Source organism: Toxotes jaculatrix, chromosome 2 (assembly GCF_017976425.1).
Source record: "Toxotes jaculatrix isolate fToxJac2 chromosome 2, fToxJac2.pri, whole genome shotgun sequence".
Classification (NCBI taxonomy): Eukaryota; Metazoa; Chordata; class Actinopteri; family Toxotidae; genus Toxotes; species Toxotes jaculatrix.
In genome coordinates, this window is record NC_054395.1 from 27909470 (window position 1) to 27927395 (window position 17926).

A 17926-nucleotide genomic window follows, 5' to 3' on the forward strand; every position below is an offset into this window, starting at 1 on the left:
TCGCCTCATGATGGTCTTGTTGGATTCTTTTGTTGGACTCTTTGGTCTGTTCAGCCCATGATGGGTTTTGAGGTCTTTTTTTGTTGACATCTTCATGGACTGTCTGAGGACTCTTGCTTTGGTGTCATCATCGGTTTTGTTCAGTTGTTCAATTTCTGCTTTATTTTGACATCGTGTTACTCTGGATTTGGTTCTTGAGTTCTTGTTCAGTATTTCCTGTTTTATTTTGAAGCCCCTTGTCTTGTGTGTCTGTTCTTATCTATTTCCTGTTATTGTCTTATTTCCCGCGTTGTTGATTGTCGGCCCCGCCCTAATGTGAATCACCTGTGGCCAGTTCACCTCTGTGTTTATCGTTGTCTCTCCTCCGTCTCTTTGTCAGTTCGTCTGTTGTCATGTCCTGGTTCGCTCCTGTTGTGTTCGTTCCCGGGTTTGTACCTGTGGCCTTGTCTCCGTGCACACCTGTTGTTCCGCCTGTGTTTTGCCTCATGGATTTGTCTCCTGTGTTGATCCCTGTTTTCCGGTGGACTTACCTCCGTTGCCTTGTTCACTCCAAGTAAGAATCCCCACGGTTTGAGTCTGCGATCCCAGTGTTTTACTCCTTTATGGATGGTCGTTTCCTTACCTGAGTTCCAGCACACTTTATTGATAATGATTAAGTAGGATTTTAAATTGAGGACGTTTACCTGTAATTGGGTGTTTTTATATTAATGTGTTCGTTTCCTTTTTTCTAGTTGTTTTTTTTTTTTTTTAAAGGACAGTTCTTCCACCACTGCTCATCATTGTTCCAAAAAGTTTAAACACAAGAGGAAATTGGAATATCTGTGATGCAGTTACCATCATTTGTCAGCAGAGGGAGTGAAGAGAGTGGAGCTCTGGTTTCTCCCATTTATTTAAAAACCAAACAAAAAAAGTCATGTATCTATGTATGTCTGTACGTTAAACTGGTCGCAATGTAAAATAGTGACTGGGTGGATATATTAGCGGTAAATTGTACGTTTTACGAATAGTTTCCTTTAGTTATCCAGCAAACTATAACTCTAACCACTGTCTATTAAAACAGAAACCATTATCCTACAGATGAATTTCAAATTTTATAGTAGAACAATAAGTATATACCGTAACAATAACATATTACCATATTAGATATACTTATAGGTACAATATGTACTGTTAAATAAAACTTGTAACCTAAACCACAGACACACATGCTGTAGTTTTCTTTTGGGATGTTGTAGAAATATTATTCTGATGGCATTTAACGTTGTGCCATAAGGTCTATGAGAACGTTAAAGGCCACACAGGAACATAAATGGGAAATAACTGATTTATCTACTTTCTCAAATCTCCTTCATCGAGCTTAATTGCCTATTAGAGAAGAATTGTGTTCAAACTGCATTAACCGGGCGCACTGTGTATGTGCAGGGTGAAACCTATAGAGAGAGAGCAGACTCCTGAGCGCCGTTTACTTCAGTCCCGAAGTGGCAAGACTCTGGCATGGCTCCTTGCAGGCAGCAGAGTAAGGATTGGGTTGTATTTTTGGAAGGGTGTGTGTGTGTGCATTGGTCGCCTTGTTAGGTCTGCTAAAATATTTCCAACAGCAGCGACCGTCAGGAGATAGCTGGGTGGCAGGGACAGGGGGAGAGGGGCTTTTCTCTGTGGCCACCTGGAAGAGCCATGTAAGATCCCTGGCTTATTAAGACGCAAATGCAGAAATAATTCGATTTGATAACCGGTAATTGGCCCCAAACTTGAAACAAAACACAATTTATTCTGGAAGGAAACTGTAAATCTAGACAGGTCGACGTATCCAAGGAAAAGATACCGGAGTAATCTGGAGAAAAAAAGAAAACAAAAAGCAAAATAAAGTTTCTGTAAGGTGTGCCGTGCGCCCCGGAGCTTCATGGACAGGCTCAGAAATCCCCAAACCAACTCCAGAAGAAGAAGCCCCGCACAAGTTCAGCACTGAGGAGATCTCCAACCAGTTTTGATGTCAGGTGAAGGTGAAGTCAGACTGACCGAGCTCGTATCTTTAGCCAGGTAACAGACTAACACAGCTTTACTTTCTGATCGGTGCGTAACTGCGCTGCGGTGAAGCATGAGCGGAGGACGATTTGAGTTTGACGACGGCGGAGCTTACTGCGGAGGCTGGGAGGGGGGCAAAGCCCACGGCCATGGCATCTGCACCGGACCCAAAGGCCAGGGTGAGTTCTCCGGCTCCTGGAACTACGGTTTCGAGGTGGTGGGAGTCTACACCTGGCCCAGCGGAAACACCTACGAGGGGTACTGGTCGCAGGGGAAGCGTCACGGTTTGGGAGTAGAAACCAAAGGACACTGGATTTACAAAGGGGAATGGACTCATGGCTTCAAAGGGAGATATGGCGTCCGGATCAGTGTTGGCAGTGGAGCAAAGTATGAAGGAACATGGAATAATGGACTTCAGGATGGATACGGAACAGAAACGTATGCTGATGGAGGTGAGATTCCCACAGTGATCATTACTGGGGGGTTAATCTATAAAAGGCACTGTATTTTATTTATTGATTACATGTTTTGCATCTTCAGTAAAATCTTAATTTGAAAAGTAAATAGAAGCTATCTAATAAATGTAAAGTGAAATATTGCTTTCCGACACTGAACTGAACTAAGTGCATCTGTTTCCTGAGGGGATGATAAACTCTGTGCTACGAAACACCTCTATCAAAGTGAGGCCTTATGGTCCATTTCACCAAGTTCACTGAAGACAAAACAGAGCTGCCTGATGATCCTTGTGGTCGTTTATGATCTGTGTGTGTGTGTGTGTGTGTGTGTGTGTGTGTGTGTGTGTGTGTGTGTGTGTGTGTGTGTGTGTGTGTGTGTGTGTGTGTGTGTGTGTGTGTGTGTGTGTGTGTGTGTGTGTGAGACCAGAAGAAAATATGGCTCTGCTGCTGTCAGTCAAGAGGTCGCTGGAAATAAAACCCTGTAGGAATGTTTCCATTTTGTTTAACTACACCATCACGGACAGCGGTGGAGGAAGTGTTCAGAGTATTTACTTTTGTAAGATTTTGAATGGTGTAGTTTTTCTTGTGAAAGCGCTGCACATAAGGAAACGGTCCTCATTATGCAGCCCCCCTCTTGGTGTTGTATTAATATGTTTTATCTTACCAAGGGTAGGTTCACTGCTTATGTACTGTTGCATAGTTTTGTCCCTAAAAATGTCACATTTTATAAACCAATCGCATTTTTATGTAAAATCTGAATCTGTGAAGTATCCACAGTTTTCACATACCTGTGCTGCAGTATGAAGTACAATATTTACCCCTGAAATGAAGAGAAGTAGAAATACTCAAGTAACATACACCTACCTTTAAAATTGTACCGTACTTGAGTGAATGTGCCACATTCCTCCACACTGAAGAAGTGGTATTCTCAAGTGAGGTTACAAAGAATCCTGGGTATTTTTTTTCATCCTTAAATATTCTCCAGAAGCTTCTGGTGGTCCCTGTCTACCCCCAGGTGTGTGTGTGCTTTACTGTGTCGAAGAAACTAAATCAACTGGACAAATAAAATTGATTGTATTTGTACGATAGTGGTGGCTTCCCTCCTCGAGAGCTGACTCATCAGCTTGAGGCCCAGTCTGGTGGAAGTCGCGCTGGGGGGGATGTGATAGCACCAGAAGTCAGGATGTAATAATAGCCCACAAGCCCCGTGCCCTCCTGGCCTCACGGGCTGAGGCCTAGCCGTCACTATAATCCACATGTCAATTTTAGCATGAGTCCAGACCCCAAGATGACTTGTCAGTGAGGATATTAATGACTGAGACTTGTCACACTAAAGATACCCGTGACATTCTGGCAGAAATAAAAGTATGAGTAGTTTTACATGGAGCAAACTACTAAACTTCATAGTTTTAATAAGCCATGTTAGCAAGTCTACAGACGCTCTATAGACTGTGGTACTTTGAGCTAAATGCTAGCATCAGAATGCTAACATGCTCACAGTGCTTTGCTAACATGCTAATGTTTAGCAGATAATGTGTTTACGGCCTTGGTTTAGTGTGTTAGCATGCTAATTAGTGCTAAACACAAAATAGAGCTGAGGCTGATGGGTTTTGCAGGTCTTAAATGGATGATGGCGCCAGATGAAAAGTCAGGGCATCACCAAAGTCGGTCGGATTCATCTTCTGGGATCCATGAATGTTTCTACCAAATTTCATGGCAATTTATCAAACAGTTGAGATATTTCAGTCTGGACCAAAGTAATGGAACGGACAACAGACAGACTGACTAGAGCTCTGATAGCATGGCTAAAAACAGCCTCTGATGTTTGGTCTGTGGTGCCGTCAGAAAATAATTACCAGCTGCAACAGCGTGTGGCTGGCGGTGTTTTCACCTTGTGTGTACCATCATGGCGAAATGTGATCCTGGAGACACCAACTGCAGTGGGAAGTTAGGTGGTTTACAGGTCTGTCTGTCTGTCTGTGGACAGATTTTGTCAGTGTGACAGTCACAGTAATACAGGATACAGTCACTAAACTTTACAGATGTGTAGTCTAGATCATAATAAGGCAGAATTCAAGGACGGGTGTGGTCCAGCCCCTGAGTGGTCAGTAATGGTTACTGACTACACATGGGTCAGAATCTCAACATGTTGATGGGTGTCGCGGTTGGTGTGATCCTATTGCAAGATGGTCTCCTGTTCTCTTTAATTCTAAATAATTAAAACTCACATTTTTTGATGTTTGCAGGTACTTTCCAGGGTCAGTTTACCGGTGGGATGCGGCACGGCTATGGTGTCCGTCAGAGTGTCCCCTATGGCATGGCAGCAGTTGTCCGCTCCCCTCTTCGTACCTCCTTGACCTCCCTTCGCAGCGAGCACAGCAACGGCACCGTCTTGCAGCAAGACATCCCCATCATCACCACCACCAACGCCTCAGGCGAGGAGACGCCCGTTGCCACCCCTACCCAGCTGGGACCATCTCGCGGAGGCTTTGCCCTCACCCTCCAGGTGGACCCAGAGGCAGTGAAACAAAAGAAGAAGGGCCTGTTTCGCAGGGGCTCTCTGCTGGGTAAACTGAAGAAGTCCGACTCGAGCACCTCGCTGTCCAGCCAGAAGAGCAAGATCAGCTTCCTGAGGACAGAATCGGCTCTCAGCTCTAATGCCAGCGACACCAACTCCACCATCAGCCTTGGGGACGAGAGTCTGGCCGGAGCCGAGGATTTCCCCCCAGTGGAGGCCGACATTGATGCCACCACCACAGAGGTCTACATGGGCGAATGGAAGAATGACAAGCGCTCAGGATACGGAATAAGCGAAAGGTCCAGCGGGCTGAAGTATGAGGGCGAGTGGCTGAACAACCAGAGACACGGCTACGGCCGCACCACCTTCGCGGAGGGAGGGAAAGAAGAGGGCAAGTACATGAATAACATGCTGGTGAAGGCCATGAAGAAGAGGGTGATCCAGCTGAAGGGAACCAAGATCAAGCAGAAGGTGGAGCGAGCAGTGGAGGGAGCTCAGAGGGCTGCAGCCATCGGCAAGCAGAAGGCAGAGATCGCTGCCTCCAGGTAATTAGAGTCAAGAGGAAAGATGATTCTCCAAGTTCATTTGAATCACAGCAATATGCTTCCAGTTTTCAGAAATATATGTACCTGGTGATCTCTAAAAACCCAGGAGGTTCTTTAACAACACTTACTGCTGTTCTGAAGGTGTTTACAGAGTCCTTAAAGACTCTTCTAACCATCTGCAAGAAAAATATTCTGTAGCGTGTTAATCAGGGAGCTGTAGATTTGCTGTTAGGTGGATTTTCTTACCTTTGGACACACTAGCTTCACATCTAAAATATTGGCGAGACAAGCTACTCTCATCAAGACAATGAATAAGTGTCGACCCCTTAACATAGAGACAGGCTAGTTGCATATATCCGTGCGACATGTTTAGGTGCTGGTCATGTGTAGACATGCACACGTCTACCTTCAGTTTGTCTTTGACCGTACAAGGCGGTGGTGTTTTTATCCACAGTCATCCTCAGCACCTGAAATAAGCTCAGTGTTTACAGCAGTGAGCATTGCACTGATGGACTGCAGACCCCTGTCCCAGCAGATTCAAATCTAAATATTGTACTCTGAGGATAAGCAGTATATAAGAGTTATGAGCCAGTGTTCACTGTATCACTGCTTTAAGCTCACCTACAGCAAATCCACAGGCGCCTGGACAGAGCTGAGAATGGAAGCAAACACTGAGTGTTTACGTAGGACGGCTTTCAGAAACACCTCGGTGGCCTTTACAAACCAAACATGCCCTCACAGGAAATACATCTTCACTAAACTCCTAAATATGTAACACTCCGAACTACTGGAGGACCTGCAGTGGCATATAACTAAGTACATTTACTCATGGATTGTGGTTAAATTCAATTTTATTTACTTTTACTTGAGTATTTCCAGTTTAAGCTAATTCACACTACATTTCAGAAGTAAACATTGTACTTTATCCTCCACTAAATTTGACAGCTGGTATATTTCGTATTAAAATTTTACAAACAAAATATTGGCTGTGTTTATAAAATACAATTTTCTGCAGAAACAACTTTAACTTTTGATAGTTTAAGTATGTTTCTCTCATAATGTTTCTAGAGTCTTATGAAGTGGGATTTCAAATTAGGTATTTTTACTTATAATAGAGTATTTTTGCATTGGTACTTGTAAAGAGTATTTCTGCCACCACTGTGGAAGACTAACTAAACAGCTACTCTGCAGTGGTCCCGAATATTATACTGCAATCCGTTATTATATAAGCAGAGGAGACATGACACATCTGTTCCTGGCAGTGGTTTCTTCACTCTATGATCCTTTGGCAAAGATGCCGAGGGTTAAAAATACATGTACAACCTGTGCACTGCGTGGGGTGCCAGACCTGGCCTCTTCAGGTCCGGTTAGCTAAGCGTTCACTGGCATTCAGACACTCTGTGGACATTGTTCTGTTGCGTGGGTTGGCAGCCGGGTGTCTGGAGGACCTGTGTGGCAGGACAGGGTGTAAATGACGCACACGCAGGGGCCCTGTGGTCACAGAGGAGCCCTGACTAAATATGGACAGGCACACTCTTGCTGTATCACAATCACAGGGGAATGCAACAGCTGATTATCCCCCCTTCCACCCCTCCACCCCCTGCTTTCAGAGCCCATCTTTCCTGCCTAGTCACAGACACACACCCAGACTGTTTTCTTGTGCTGAATTGCACTGGCTCCTTCTTTTTGTCATATTACGTTCTATTTCACTCACTCTTGTCCAGTCTTAGCAAATCAGAAACTTGTGGCGCACAACCCTGCCTGAAAACATCAATCTGCTTCCAGGCTTTCTCTGATTCTGTCACCTCCTGTAAACCTCTGCTCCTCTGCTCACCGGCCGGCAACAGTTCGTGATCACAGATCTCGATCCATCTTGCATCAGCAGTGGTGTCAAATGGTTGCACGGATATAAATATGACACAGCTCATAAGCACTTGCTTGGGTATAAAGGGTTAGTGTATATATGTACCACACCTAGCTTTAGTTGTGCAGCTTGGGTTACGTACTGTACTGCTGATACGAGCATTTTGTGCCCGGTCATAACATTTGTAAACAAAGTTCAGCTCTGGCCTCAGCTCTGGACTATGTGCCGTCTGTGTTTTATTATTTAAAGAGAAATAATATCATGGTCAGTAAGACCTCTGTAGCTGTTCCTTATGTGACCTCTCACCAATGTTGCAGTAATGAGTTTGCAATTAGCACCTAATGTACGTGTGTTTTGGCAAAGGGGCTTAATCATACTCTGAAACATGTAGTCGTCTTTTTATAGAAACTAAATCACCCTTTCACGCTCCCTCTGTCTTTCCCTCTCCCGCTCACACACACACACACACACACACAAGCACACACACATACTGCACAGTTGAACAGGACCCTCCACAAAGATCCAGTGGCACATGCCAGAATGACAGAATATCTCTTGCCACCAGCTCCAGGACAACTGTAGCGTGACAAAAAACAGATGGTTGCAAAATAGCAGAACAGCAGGACCTTGGATAGGAGAAGCGTTTACATTTGTCTGTATCGCACAGGATATACGTTACATAAAGATCCACTGTGTCGGTTATTCAGTGGTCTCAAAGCTTTGGGTGTTGAAGACACAGCTGAGCGTCTTCCTGCAGCTGATGTCTCATCGGTCCTCAGAGTACAACTAGCGTCTCCTGAAGGCAGCCCTGAAAGAATAAGGGGTATTTAGGTCACAGTGTCAAATGTCGTGTTTGGTTGCAGAGAAACACGGGAAGACCAACGCAGACGGCCACAGTTACACAACCTAAAGGGACACACAGGAAAATATTTCAGCTGAATCCTTTTGTTCTGCACTGACAGACATTCCTTGTGTTCAGTGTCTCAAGAGTCTACTCGACTCTGTCTACTGTCTAATAACACTTAAAACTTAAGACAACTACGCTCAGTATTTTTATATTAACAATGGGTCACATGACTGCTGATGTGTGAAAGGTGTCGCAGACAGTTATCACCCGACGCTGCAGTTCGTCAGCTCGACAAACCTTTTCTGTGTCCTTCAGAGAATTGTTGTGGTTTCACGACCCATAATTTCCCATCCAGTTTAACCGTCAGTGTTTAGCATTTATGAGCAGTATGTAAATTTAACTAGTACTTCATAACTACAATGCACTGTGTGTAGTTGATATTCAGTGGGTGCCGATAATTGGAGGCTGGTGTTTGAACAGATAATGAATTGTTTTGTTTTGTTTTGTTTTGTTTTGTTTTGTTTTGTTTTGTTTTGTTTTGTTTTGTTTTGTTTTGTTTTGTTTTGTTTTGTTTTGTTTGTCTGCTAATGCAGCATCTGGATAACTTGACTGGTTGTTTAAGGGTTAAACTTGTTTTTCCTTTGCAGTGCAGGGTTGAGTTCTTCCCTCACACTCAAGGACATGTGATGGTTTGTATGACTCAAGTCTGGGGTTTCTGCTCATTTATGGTGCTGAGAGCTGTGCTGGTCTCCAGCTATAAGGCACCAACACTGACCGACACACTCTTTGGGTTGTGAATGCTGTTGTCAGCCATCTGTCTGCTTGCTGACTGTTGCTTTGGATATAGCTTTAGCTGGTTACTGTGCTGAGAAGTTGTACATTACTTGAGTAATTCTGTTTCATGCTATGTTATACCTCTGCTTCACTAAATGTCAGAGGGAAATATTGTAAATTTTACTGCACTACATGTATTTAACAGCCACAGTTTGCCTACAAGTTACTCTGAAGAGAAATGTTTCACACACAAAAATATCAGCTCCTAGAATATGTTGCATTTATTGACTGAACAACCCAGAACTTCATAAACATATTAAAAGTAGCTCCACTGCGACCTGCTAAAATGTTAAAATGCCAGTTGCACAGTAACACAGCAACACAGCAGTCACTAATAATACAATAACAGAAAATAGCTCTGTCACAGGGGTCTTTCTGTCTCTTAGTGAGAACTTTCTGCTGCAAGTACTTTTCCACATAAGTAAAATTATTAATGCAAGACCTTACTTATAATGAAGTGATCATATTTTGTAGGATTGGTATTTTTAGCTAAGTAAATCTCTGTTCTTCAGTGGTGGAAGAGTCACTCAGATCTTCTACTTAAGCAAAAACATTAATACCACAATAAAAATGACTCTAGTACAGAAGTATTGTCTTAAAAATCTACTTGTAATGTCAAAAGTAAAAGTCCTCACTGTGCACAATGATGCATTTAATATGAATATATACTATACTATAAATATACTATACATTATTAGAGTAGACTAGTAGCTGTCAAAAAATGTAGTGAAGTAAAAAGTACAATATTTGTCTCTAAAATGTAGAGAAGTAGAAGCTGTGGTGGTAGGAATATTCAGATCTTTTACTCCTGTAAAAGAAGAAATTGAATTTAAGTTCAGAACTTGATCAAATGTATTTACTTTCATCTAACGTTCACTCATTTTAGTGCGCAGCCTTAGTTCGCCTACAAGATACTCTTTCAACCACTGCTGCAAACTGAATGCCATTAAGATCACAGCATTTACAGAGCCACTGTGGTACGAGTGAGCTGTGGGGTGGAAGGTAGAGTCAGTTTGCAGGAAGAAGCCATCTGTCGCCATCCTTTCTTCTCCACCCACCAACTGGCAGTTTACCCAGCAGAACACACTGGCTGCCATGTTGTCAACTTTTAAACGTACCATTCTGTTTGGAGGCAACCCGGAGCCAAACGAATGAGTTTGTGGCACGTACTCTCGTCATGACTGAGGCATTGTAGTAAAGTTAAAATCTCCGTTTGTGACATTAGTCACTTAAGTCTGACCTTTGTGTAGCTGCTGAAATGTGAAGCGTGGCAAAATATTCTGATTGGTCCATAGAGAATAAGTCTGGTGATATTCAGTGTTTTCCTATTGTCAACAAAGCCCATGAAAAAAACAACAACAACAATGAATTGATTATGCTAATAAATATTGTCCATGAATCCAAAGCCTGGTACATCTTATTCCTCTGTGTAGAACTAGATTAGTTGATTAAACCAAAAAATATTTGCCAATAATTTCCTGAATCAAATAATATTAAACTGAATATCTTTAGATTTTGGCCTGTTGGTAAAAGACTTGTGAAGATGTCACCTTGGTCTGAGAAAAATTACAGTTTTCACTCATTTCATTTATAAAATTCTGGCATTTTATCGACAAAATGATGAATCAAAAAAGAATCTGCCGTTTAATCCATAGTGAGAATATTTCTTTGTTTCAGCCTTTCCTCCACATAGACCTCCACTCTTCTCCAAAAACTATAAACTGCACTTCATAGTTTAAACTATGGTGAGCCACATCATAGTTTGTACATTCAGAACTAGTGAACTACTGCACTGAGGACATTTTTGTATTGTGAGGACATTTTGGCTGGTCCACACAACTTCAAAGCACTGTTAGACGGTTAAGACTTGGTCTTAGGTTTCAGGTTAGAATTGCCTTCGAAGCCGTACCAAAACGCTTGTTGGTAGAGAGCAGCTGTTGTTGTTTTAACTCCACGTTTGTTTCAGCGTAATTATAAACATGAGTTTGAGAGAACAGAGCCTACAGGTTTCTGGAAGAGGAGGTGCTGACTGTCTGTGGACAGGTGGAGCTCATCTATATCAAACAGGGAACCTCAGGAGTCTCTAATTGTTCCAGTGGGAAGCAACTTTCTCACTGAGTCTTCAAGAGGACCGGGAGGCTATTTTCAGCTCAGTGTAAAGTTACAGAATGTGAAGTATCCACAGAGTAATCACAATCAGTAATTCTCCCAGTTAATGTGGGACAGATAGCAGCAGCCTCGAACTCTCAGCATTCAGCTGCCAGGTTTTTAGGCAAGTTAGTGGTGTGGCTCGAGGGATGGCGGTGTTGGCCATTCGGTTCCACCGCTTCGGACCAAACTGAAATGTCTCAGCGGCTACTGGATGGAAATTAGTCCAAAACATTCCTGGTCCCCACAGGATGAATTCTGTTGACTTTGTTGATTCCCTTGCTGCTTTTCTGGCGCCACCAAGAGGTTTTTTGGCGTTTGGTGAAATGTTTCAACACCAATTGAATGAATGACCATGAAATGTTTGACAGACATCCATCCTCCCCTTGAGATCAAACTGGTTTTCAGCACCAGTGAATTAATACAATGGGGAATAGATGTAGAAACTGGATTTTCAACATTGTTTGTGTGTATATGAATATAAATTGAACAGAAGAAATCCCAATCTTAATCCATAGATCCAAACTTTTCTGATGCTGTGTGAAACCAAAAAAAATGAACTGCTGTTGTGTTGTGGTGACTCTCTCTTGTCTGTCTTGTTGTCCCCTCTCTGTGTCTATGTAAAGTTAGAAATATGTGTGATGATGGAGTCCTCAGCAACTTGCCAGCAATAACTCATTGTCTTGGTGGGGGCGATAAAAGCATCATTTATTTCTGTCCCAGTCCAGCGGCAGAAAAGGACACCTCCTCTCTTGATAGCTAATAATACTAATGAGCCGTATGACCAGATGCCACCCAGCCCTGGCCTTCGTTTCAGCGTGATTGAATGCTATAAACGAGACCTGTGCTGTGGTATTTCTGGTCAGTCTTGAACTGTTTTAACTCGCCATTCAAGGTCTGTGGTTTCAAGGTGTGATGAGAAGGGTCAAGATCGGGGTCAAAGTGCATTAAAACGTATTAGAATATGATAAAATGACAAATAAATTAGAGTTGAATCAATCTTTTCACTCACACTGATTAATATAAAACTACGGACGGTGTTACAAACCTGCACAGATGCTATTTTCAAATTGTTTTGCATCTGTCCCCTGCAGGACGGCCCATGCGAAGGCCAAGTCGGACGCAGCTGAGCAGGCGTCTCAGGCCTCCAACAGTGAGTCCAGCATTGCCAGACTGGTGGCCAAAGAGCTCTCCCCGTCCTTCTTCCAGCCAGGTGAGTGGACACCAGAATGAATAAAAACAATGGAAAACATACATACAAACATACAGCACTGACTTTTATGTATTTAAGAATTTATTCTCACCTGAAATCTTACATCATGTTTTTTTTTTCTGACAGGTGTCTCATGTTTACAGTTTTTCCTAAACAACATGAATGCAGACAAAATCCTTTCCTTAGTTTTATACTTGCAGATACAATCAAACAGCAACGTATCTGGTTTTATACTTGGTTCCTGTACATAGATCCTTAAGCTGAGGCTCGTTACAAGGGTAGTCGCATTTGAATGTCTAAAAAAAGGAACATCTCATTGGGTCGAAGGGATCATATCAGTTTCATTGCGAGTCTGGCAACGCACACACACATTCACAGAAAAGCACAGCAGCCGTTTAGGAGCCACTTGCTTTTTTCCCCTCCTGCTTTCTCGAGCTTACAGGAATCACACACAGACCGATGGTCGTCCAGCTTTCTGAGCCGCTGCCCAAATTGTCTCTGACTAATACTACAAATGGACGAGGCCTGGCTGAGTTCTGCTATGCATTCTTCCATCTCTCACCAAGGAGATAACAACACTGACATACAGTGTCAGCATGTGCACCATCTGGTTTATTTTCACTGGGGAAAACAAGGGTGCAACCTCAATTTAAAGAACAAACTGTGAGGAACTGATTCGGGTTTTTTTTTTCTTATATTCAGCAAATGCCATGAAATAACCACAAGCACTGTCTGTGCAGGAAAAGCCTCATGTTTCTTTGGCATTTATTTTAAAGAAATAGGAGCAAAAAAATATCTGTAATTAGTCTTGTGGTGGGAGAAAGAAGTGTTTCACGACTCTGTTAACTAGGAAATAACAGATTTAGGAAATAAGTGTTTTTTTTAAAGTGTTTTTGTAAAGTTATGACACTAATAATTGTTTGTTTTATTGCTCTGACCATTAATAAACTGAGGCCCTGTGAACTCAGTGATGAATAAATTCTAAATAAATGTTCTGACTGAACTGGTTTTACTCAGGTCCTGAGTATCTGAAGAAGAGGGTGTTACAGGAGGCTGTGGAGGGCAGTGAGAACACAGACACTGTCATGCACGAGCCGCTGCTAGCTGAGGAGGAGCCCCTGCCCACGCCGCCTGAAAGCCCGCTCATGAATGAACTGGACAGCCTCATGCCTGGCTCATCCCCAGGCCGCACCCCCTCCCCCAGCCCAGGCATCACCTACAAGGAAGAGCCCAAATTCCTCAGTCCAGGAAGCTGGAATGAAGACAAAACCAGTAAAGGTGGTGGCAGTAAGGGCAGCAGTAAAGCCAACAGCAGGCCCAGTAGTCGCCCCACCACCCCTTCAACCTCCGTTTCTGCTCCCACATCAGCAGCACCTGAAGGAGGAGGGGGCCCCAGCAGTCGTGGCCCCTCTCGTACCCCCAGCCGACAGAGTAACAAGAACGAGCAGGGCTCTGACCTGGAGATCAAGCCCCTGCAGAAGTTTGACTCCGAAGCAAAAGCTCCAGATGTCACTCCTGCCACTACTGCCCCTGTAAGGAATAGTCTCATCTCTCAAGTTGAAGAAGAAGCCCCGCGCCCCCCCACCAAAGTGCCCAAAGCCGTCACCCCCGAGCCCAAAGCTGCAGAGCCCAAAACTGAAAGAGCTCCGTCAGTCCACGAACGAGCGCCCTCCGTCTCCGAGAGCAAAGTGGAGTCCCGGGAAGTGAGCAGGCCATCCAGCAAAGCAGAGACAAAGCCATTACCAAAACGGCAACCCAGTCCAGCTCCTTCCCCAAAACCTGCACCCAACCTTGAACCTAAATCAGTACCAAAGCAAGTGGAAGCCAAAGCCATTGTTGCCAAACCAGCCCCGAAGGTGGATCCCAAAGCAGAAGCCCGACTGAAAGCTCTGGTGTCGAGCCCAGGTAGTGAGGTGACAGCAGAGTCTTTGGAGCTGGAGGTAAGATAGTAAATATACTGATATTAGATTACTTTTAGGCATGTTAGCAGCCTGGCTGTAGGAATGGCAATGCTGGTCTGTCCGTTGGTCCACAACTGTGGTACACACTGAAATATCTCAACAAATTTTGGACTCGTTGCCATGAAATTCATCCTCTGGTCCCCAGAGGATGAAGCCTAATGATTTTCATGATCCCCTGACTTTTCCCTCTAGCACCACCAGCAGGTAAAAATCGTAATTTTTTATGAACAAATACCTGCAAAACACTGTAAACACCTGCTGAACGTCAGCATGTTAACACTTAACATGATGTGACTTATTGTCACTACTTAAAACTACTGTACACCATGATATAAATTGTTTTCCATGTTATATTGTGTGTAATTATTTGGCTTAAGAAAGGATTAAAATGACAGAATGACATTCATTCAGAGATAGATGAGAAGACTGATACCACTGGAGCCAGGAGAGGGTTTGCAGTGTTTTTTGTTTTGTTTTTTTTTGACCTTCAGACAGATGCTAGTTGTTTCCCCGGTTTCTATTGTTTATGCTAAGCTAAGCTGTCTCCCAGCTGTAGTTTCGTATTTAATATACATATGTATGAGCGGTATCAATCTTCTCAACTGATTCACAGTAACAAACTGAATGAACGTGTTCGTTTCCCAACATGTCATGGCACTCAGCCTTACTGTGAAATTTACTTTGGTCAAACATTAGTCCTTCACTGAATTCCCTGTCTTCAAACCACATATGTTCCTTTTAATGTTTTTTTTTTTCTTCAAGGGCCCAAACACCATAATGATCTGCATGGTGATCCTGCTCAACATCGGCCTGGCCATTCTCTTTGTACACATTTTGTCATGAGACATTTTCCACCACCTCAGGTAATCTGAATGATTATATATATATATGGCATATATATGTGATGACGAAGAAGTGATGCGGTGAGATTACGGAAGTTTTAACGATCTGCTCGAGTCCATTAAAAGACTGATGCTGGTTTGCTGCAGGTCACCGGCAGCGTTGGAGAGAGAGAGATAGCGTTCCTCCTCCTCAGTAAGGACCAGAGATCAAAGAGACCGCTGAGGGGGGGGAAAAGCCTCGTGCAGACAGCCACGGCTCTTCTAAAGGTTTTTGTTGGTGTGATTGTGCGAGGCTCTGTGAAGCTCCTCTCTTTCCAGAGGTTAGAGAAACTGAAGGACATTGAATTGACTGAAACGATTCAGTACATCTGAATATGATGATGTTTGTATGTTAAAGTGCGGGAGGGGGCTGGATGGTAGAGTATGTCTCAGTGCTTACACTGGAGAAGCAGAGTGGCAGAATTCACAGTGTGTCACAAGTGTGTCAACATTACGCAAAAAAAAAAAAAAAAAAAAAAAGGCTTTTAACTGAATCCTTGATTGGCACACACTGGCTGCCTCTCACAACACCGAATCAGACCGATTAGACAAACCCAGTAGATCAGTATGTTTTGTCACACGATATGTTTGTTTGTATTACGTAGGCCGAAGGAATGTTGATCACATATACAGACTTAATATTCTCTCCACTAGACCTTGAACTTGATTTTTTATTTTTTTAGACACAACTGCAGCAGATGTGTGAAGGATTTGGGAGTGATAACTGTTAATATCATTGTTTTAATCACCTGCAGTGTCCGGCGTGTGGTTAAAAAGCTGAAAAACAAAAGATTAAGTATGAGTCTGAAATGTGTGAGAGACATCTGTGCGTGTCAGTCCAAATACTGCTGAATATCGACAGACTGTAATCTAATGTTGTGTAAAGCCAAGTTGTTGTTTTCATCTTATTGCTCTTGACTCTCTTAAGAAAGACTCCGAAGCATCTTGAGCTACATTTGGCTGCTGCATCCTGCAAAATCTGTATTTTGAGACTATGGTGTTCAACACTGTGAAGTTTTCCATTTTCACTGGGATTCATATTCATTCACTGTCGTCCTGCTGCTTTGCTTTGGGAGCTGATGAACCAAACTGAGAAGGAAATAGGAAGCTAAGGAGTTTCTCTGCTTTTGTGTACGTGCTTGTATGTTCCTGTGGCTTTTGCCATGCAATGCTGTTTAGCGTCCAGGTGGCTTTAAATGAGAGTTGTGTATGTTTTGCAATAGAAAAAGCAAGCAGAAAACGAAGGAGGAGGGGTTTATCTTATTTAAAACAACCACTGTATGTTGTAGTACGTTTATAGTAGTAGCGGCAGGAGGTGGGTTGGGATGGTGTGTTTGCCCGTGAACTCATGTAGTGTTCATGTTTTCATGTATGTTTCAGTGAAGAATACTGTCCACACTTGTTCCACTACATTATATTCAGGGCCTGTTGTGCTTCAGAGCCAAATATGAGTTCAACTTTTGTACGCATGAGGGCACTTTGTGTGTATGCGTCTGTATTTTTGTACCATTTTGAAGTGCACATCCTCTCAGCATTCAAAATATTCAGTTGTAGGATTTGGGGATTTTGTTGTCAAAGAGATACACGACCCCAAATTTATTTATTTCCCAAAGGAGTCAGTCAGATTACCTCGTGATTGTGAGATGGAGAAAAATATAGAATGAACTTAACTCCATGTCTTACATTGAGAAGAGCACTCCTCAGACGTGCTGTTTAATGTTTCTCCATTGTTCTTTTAGGATTTTTAAAAGAACAAAGAGGTTTTTAGCTGAAATTGTTTTGCCTTTCATGCAAAAAGAAAAATCCACCAGCAATCTACAAAAAGCTGCAGCTTTAATTAGTCTCCCGTGATCTCATAAAACGTTTTTCACTGGTAGTTCATCTAATCTATCAGTGCATTCATCAAATTGGCAGATGAGCTCAATGGTAAGTGCAATAAAATTCATTCAGGTCAGTGTAATGTAGAAGCCATTTTGTTTTGTCAGTTTTAGTGCATTTAATAAAATCAGATAACACCGCTGAATTTGAAGAAATGCATTTGTGTGGCCAAACACGGTCAAAACTATGAAGCTCAGATTAAATAAAAACTTTTACAACACTTGTGAATGTGCTATGTTTCGGTCACCCAGTCAGGAAACGTCTCTTCTGCCCCAGATTATGTTGCCTCTCCAAATTTTGCTTTTACAAGTTTCCAAATTTATGCAGTGATCATTCATTATCCTAAAGAAATCCAGTCTAGTAACAGCAGAACTAAGTATTTTTAAACACCACCTGTCTGCCAGCATGAGACATCCACTATCCCTCCCTTGGGCCAGAGTGAATACCACACCCTATTTTAAACCAGGCCGGGATTAGGCCTCGGTTCTTCTCAGACAGTTCCCACAGAAAGCACACATCAAACATTAAATTAGAAAAGATAGATCTACTGAAAGCATTTGATCCTGTTAAAAAGAAATAAAACTAAAGTCATTTTAGTACTTCAACTACAGGCATCCTGCAACAGTTTAACTTAGATGTTTTCTACTGTTGAGTGCTGTGGAGTCAAACATCCGCTGAACACCACTGCCCCCAGGTGACTTAAGTGAGTAGAGCAGCCGGATCATCTATAGTCAAAGCTCGTTAGATATTTGTGACAACC

At 42.8% G+C, this 17926-nt stretch overlaps 1 protein-coding gene across 1 annotated transcript; it reads left to right on the forward strand.

Annotated features, from left to right (window-relative positions):
- The first annotated feature begins 1605 nt into the window (after positions 1-1605).
- On the forward strand, positions 1606-17386 carry jph2 (junctophilin 2). Its single transcript, XM_041061632.1, has 6 exons — positions 1606-2474; positions 4724-5540; positions 12328-12446; positions 13464-14386; positions 15170-15270; positions 15397-17386. The coding sequence occupies exons 1-5, from the start codon at positions 2096-2098 to the stop codon at positions 15248-15250; spliced, it is 2319 nt and encodes a 772-aa protein (XP_040917566.1). The 5' UTR covers positions 1606-2095; the 3' UTR covers positions 15251-15270; positions 15397-17386.
- Positions 17387-17926: the final 540 nt, after the last annotated feature.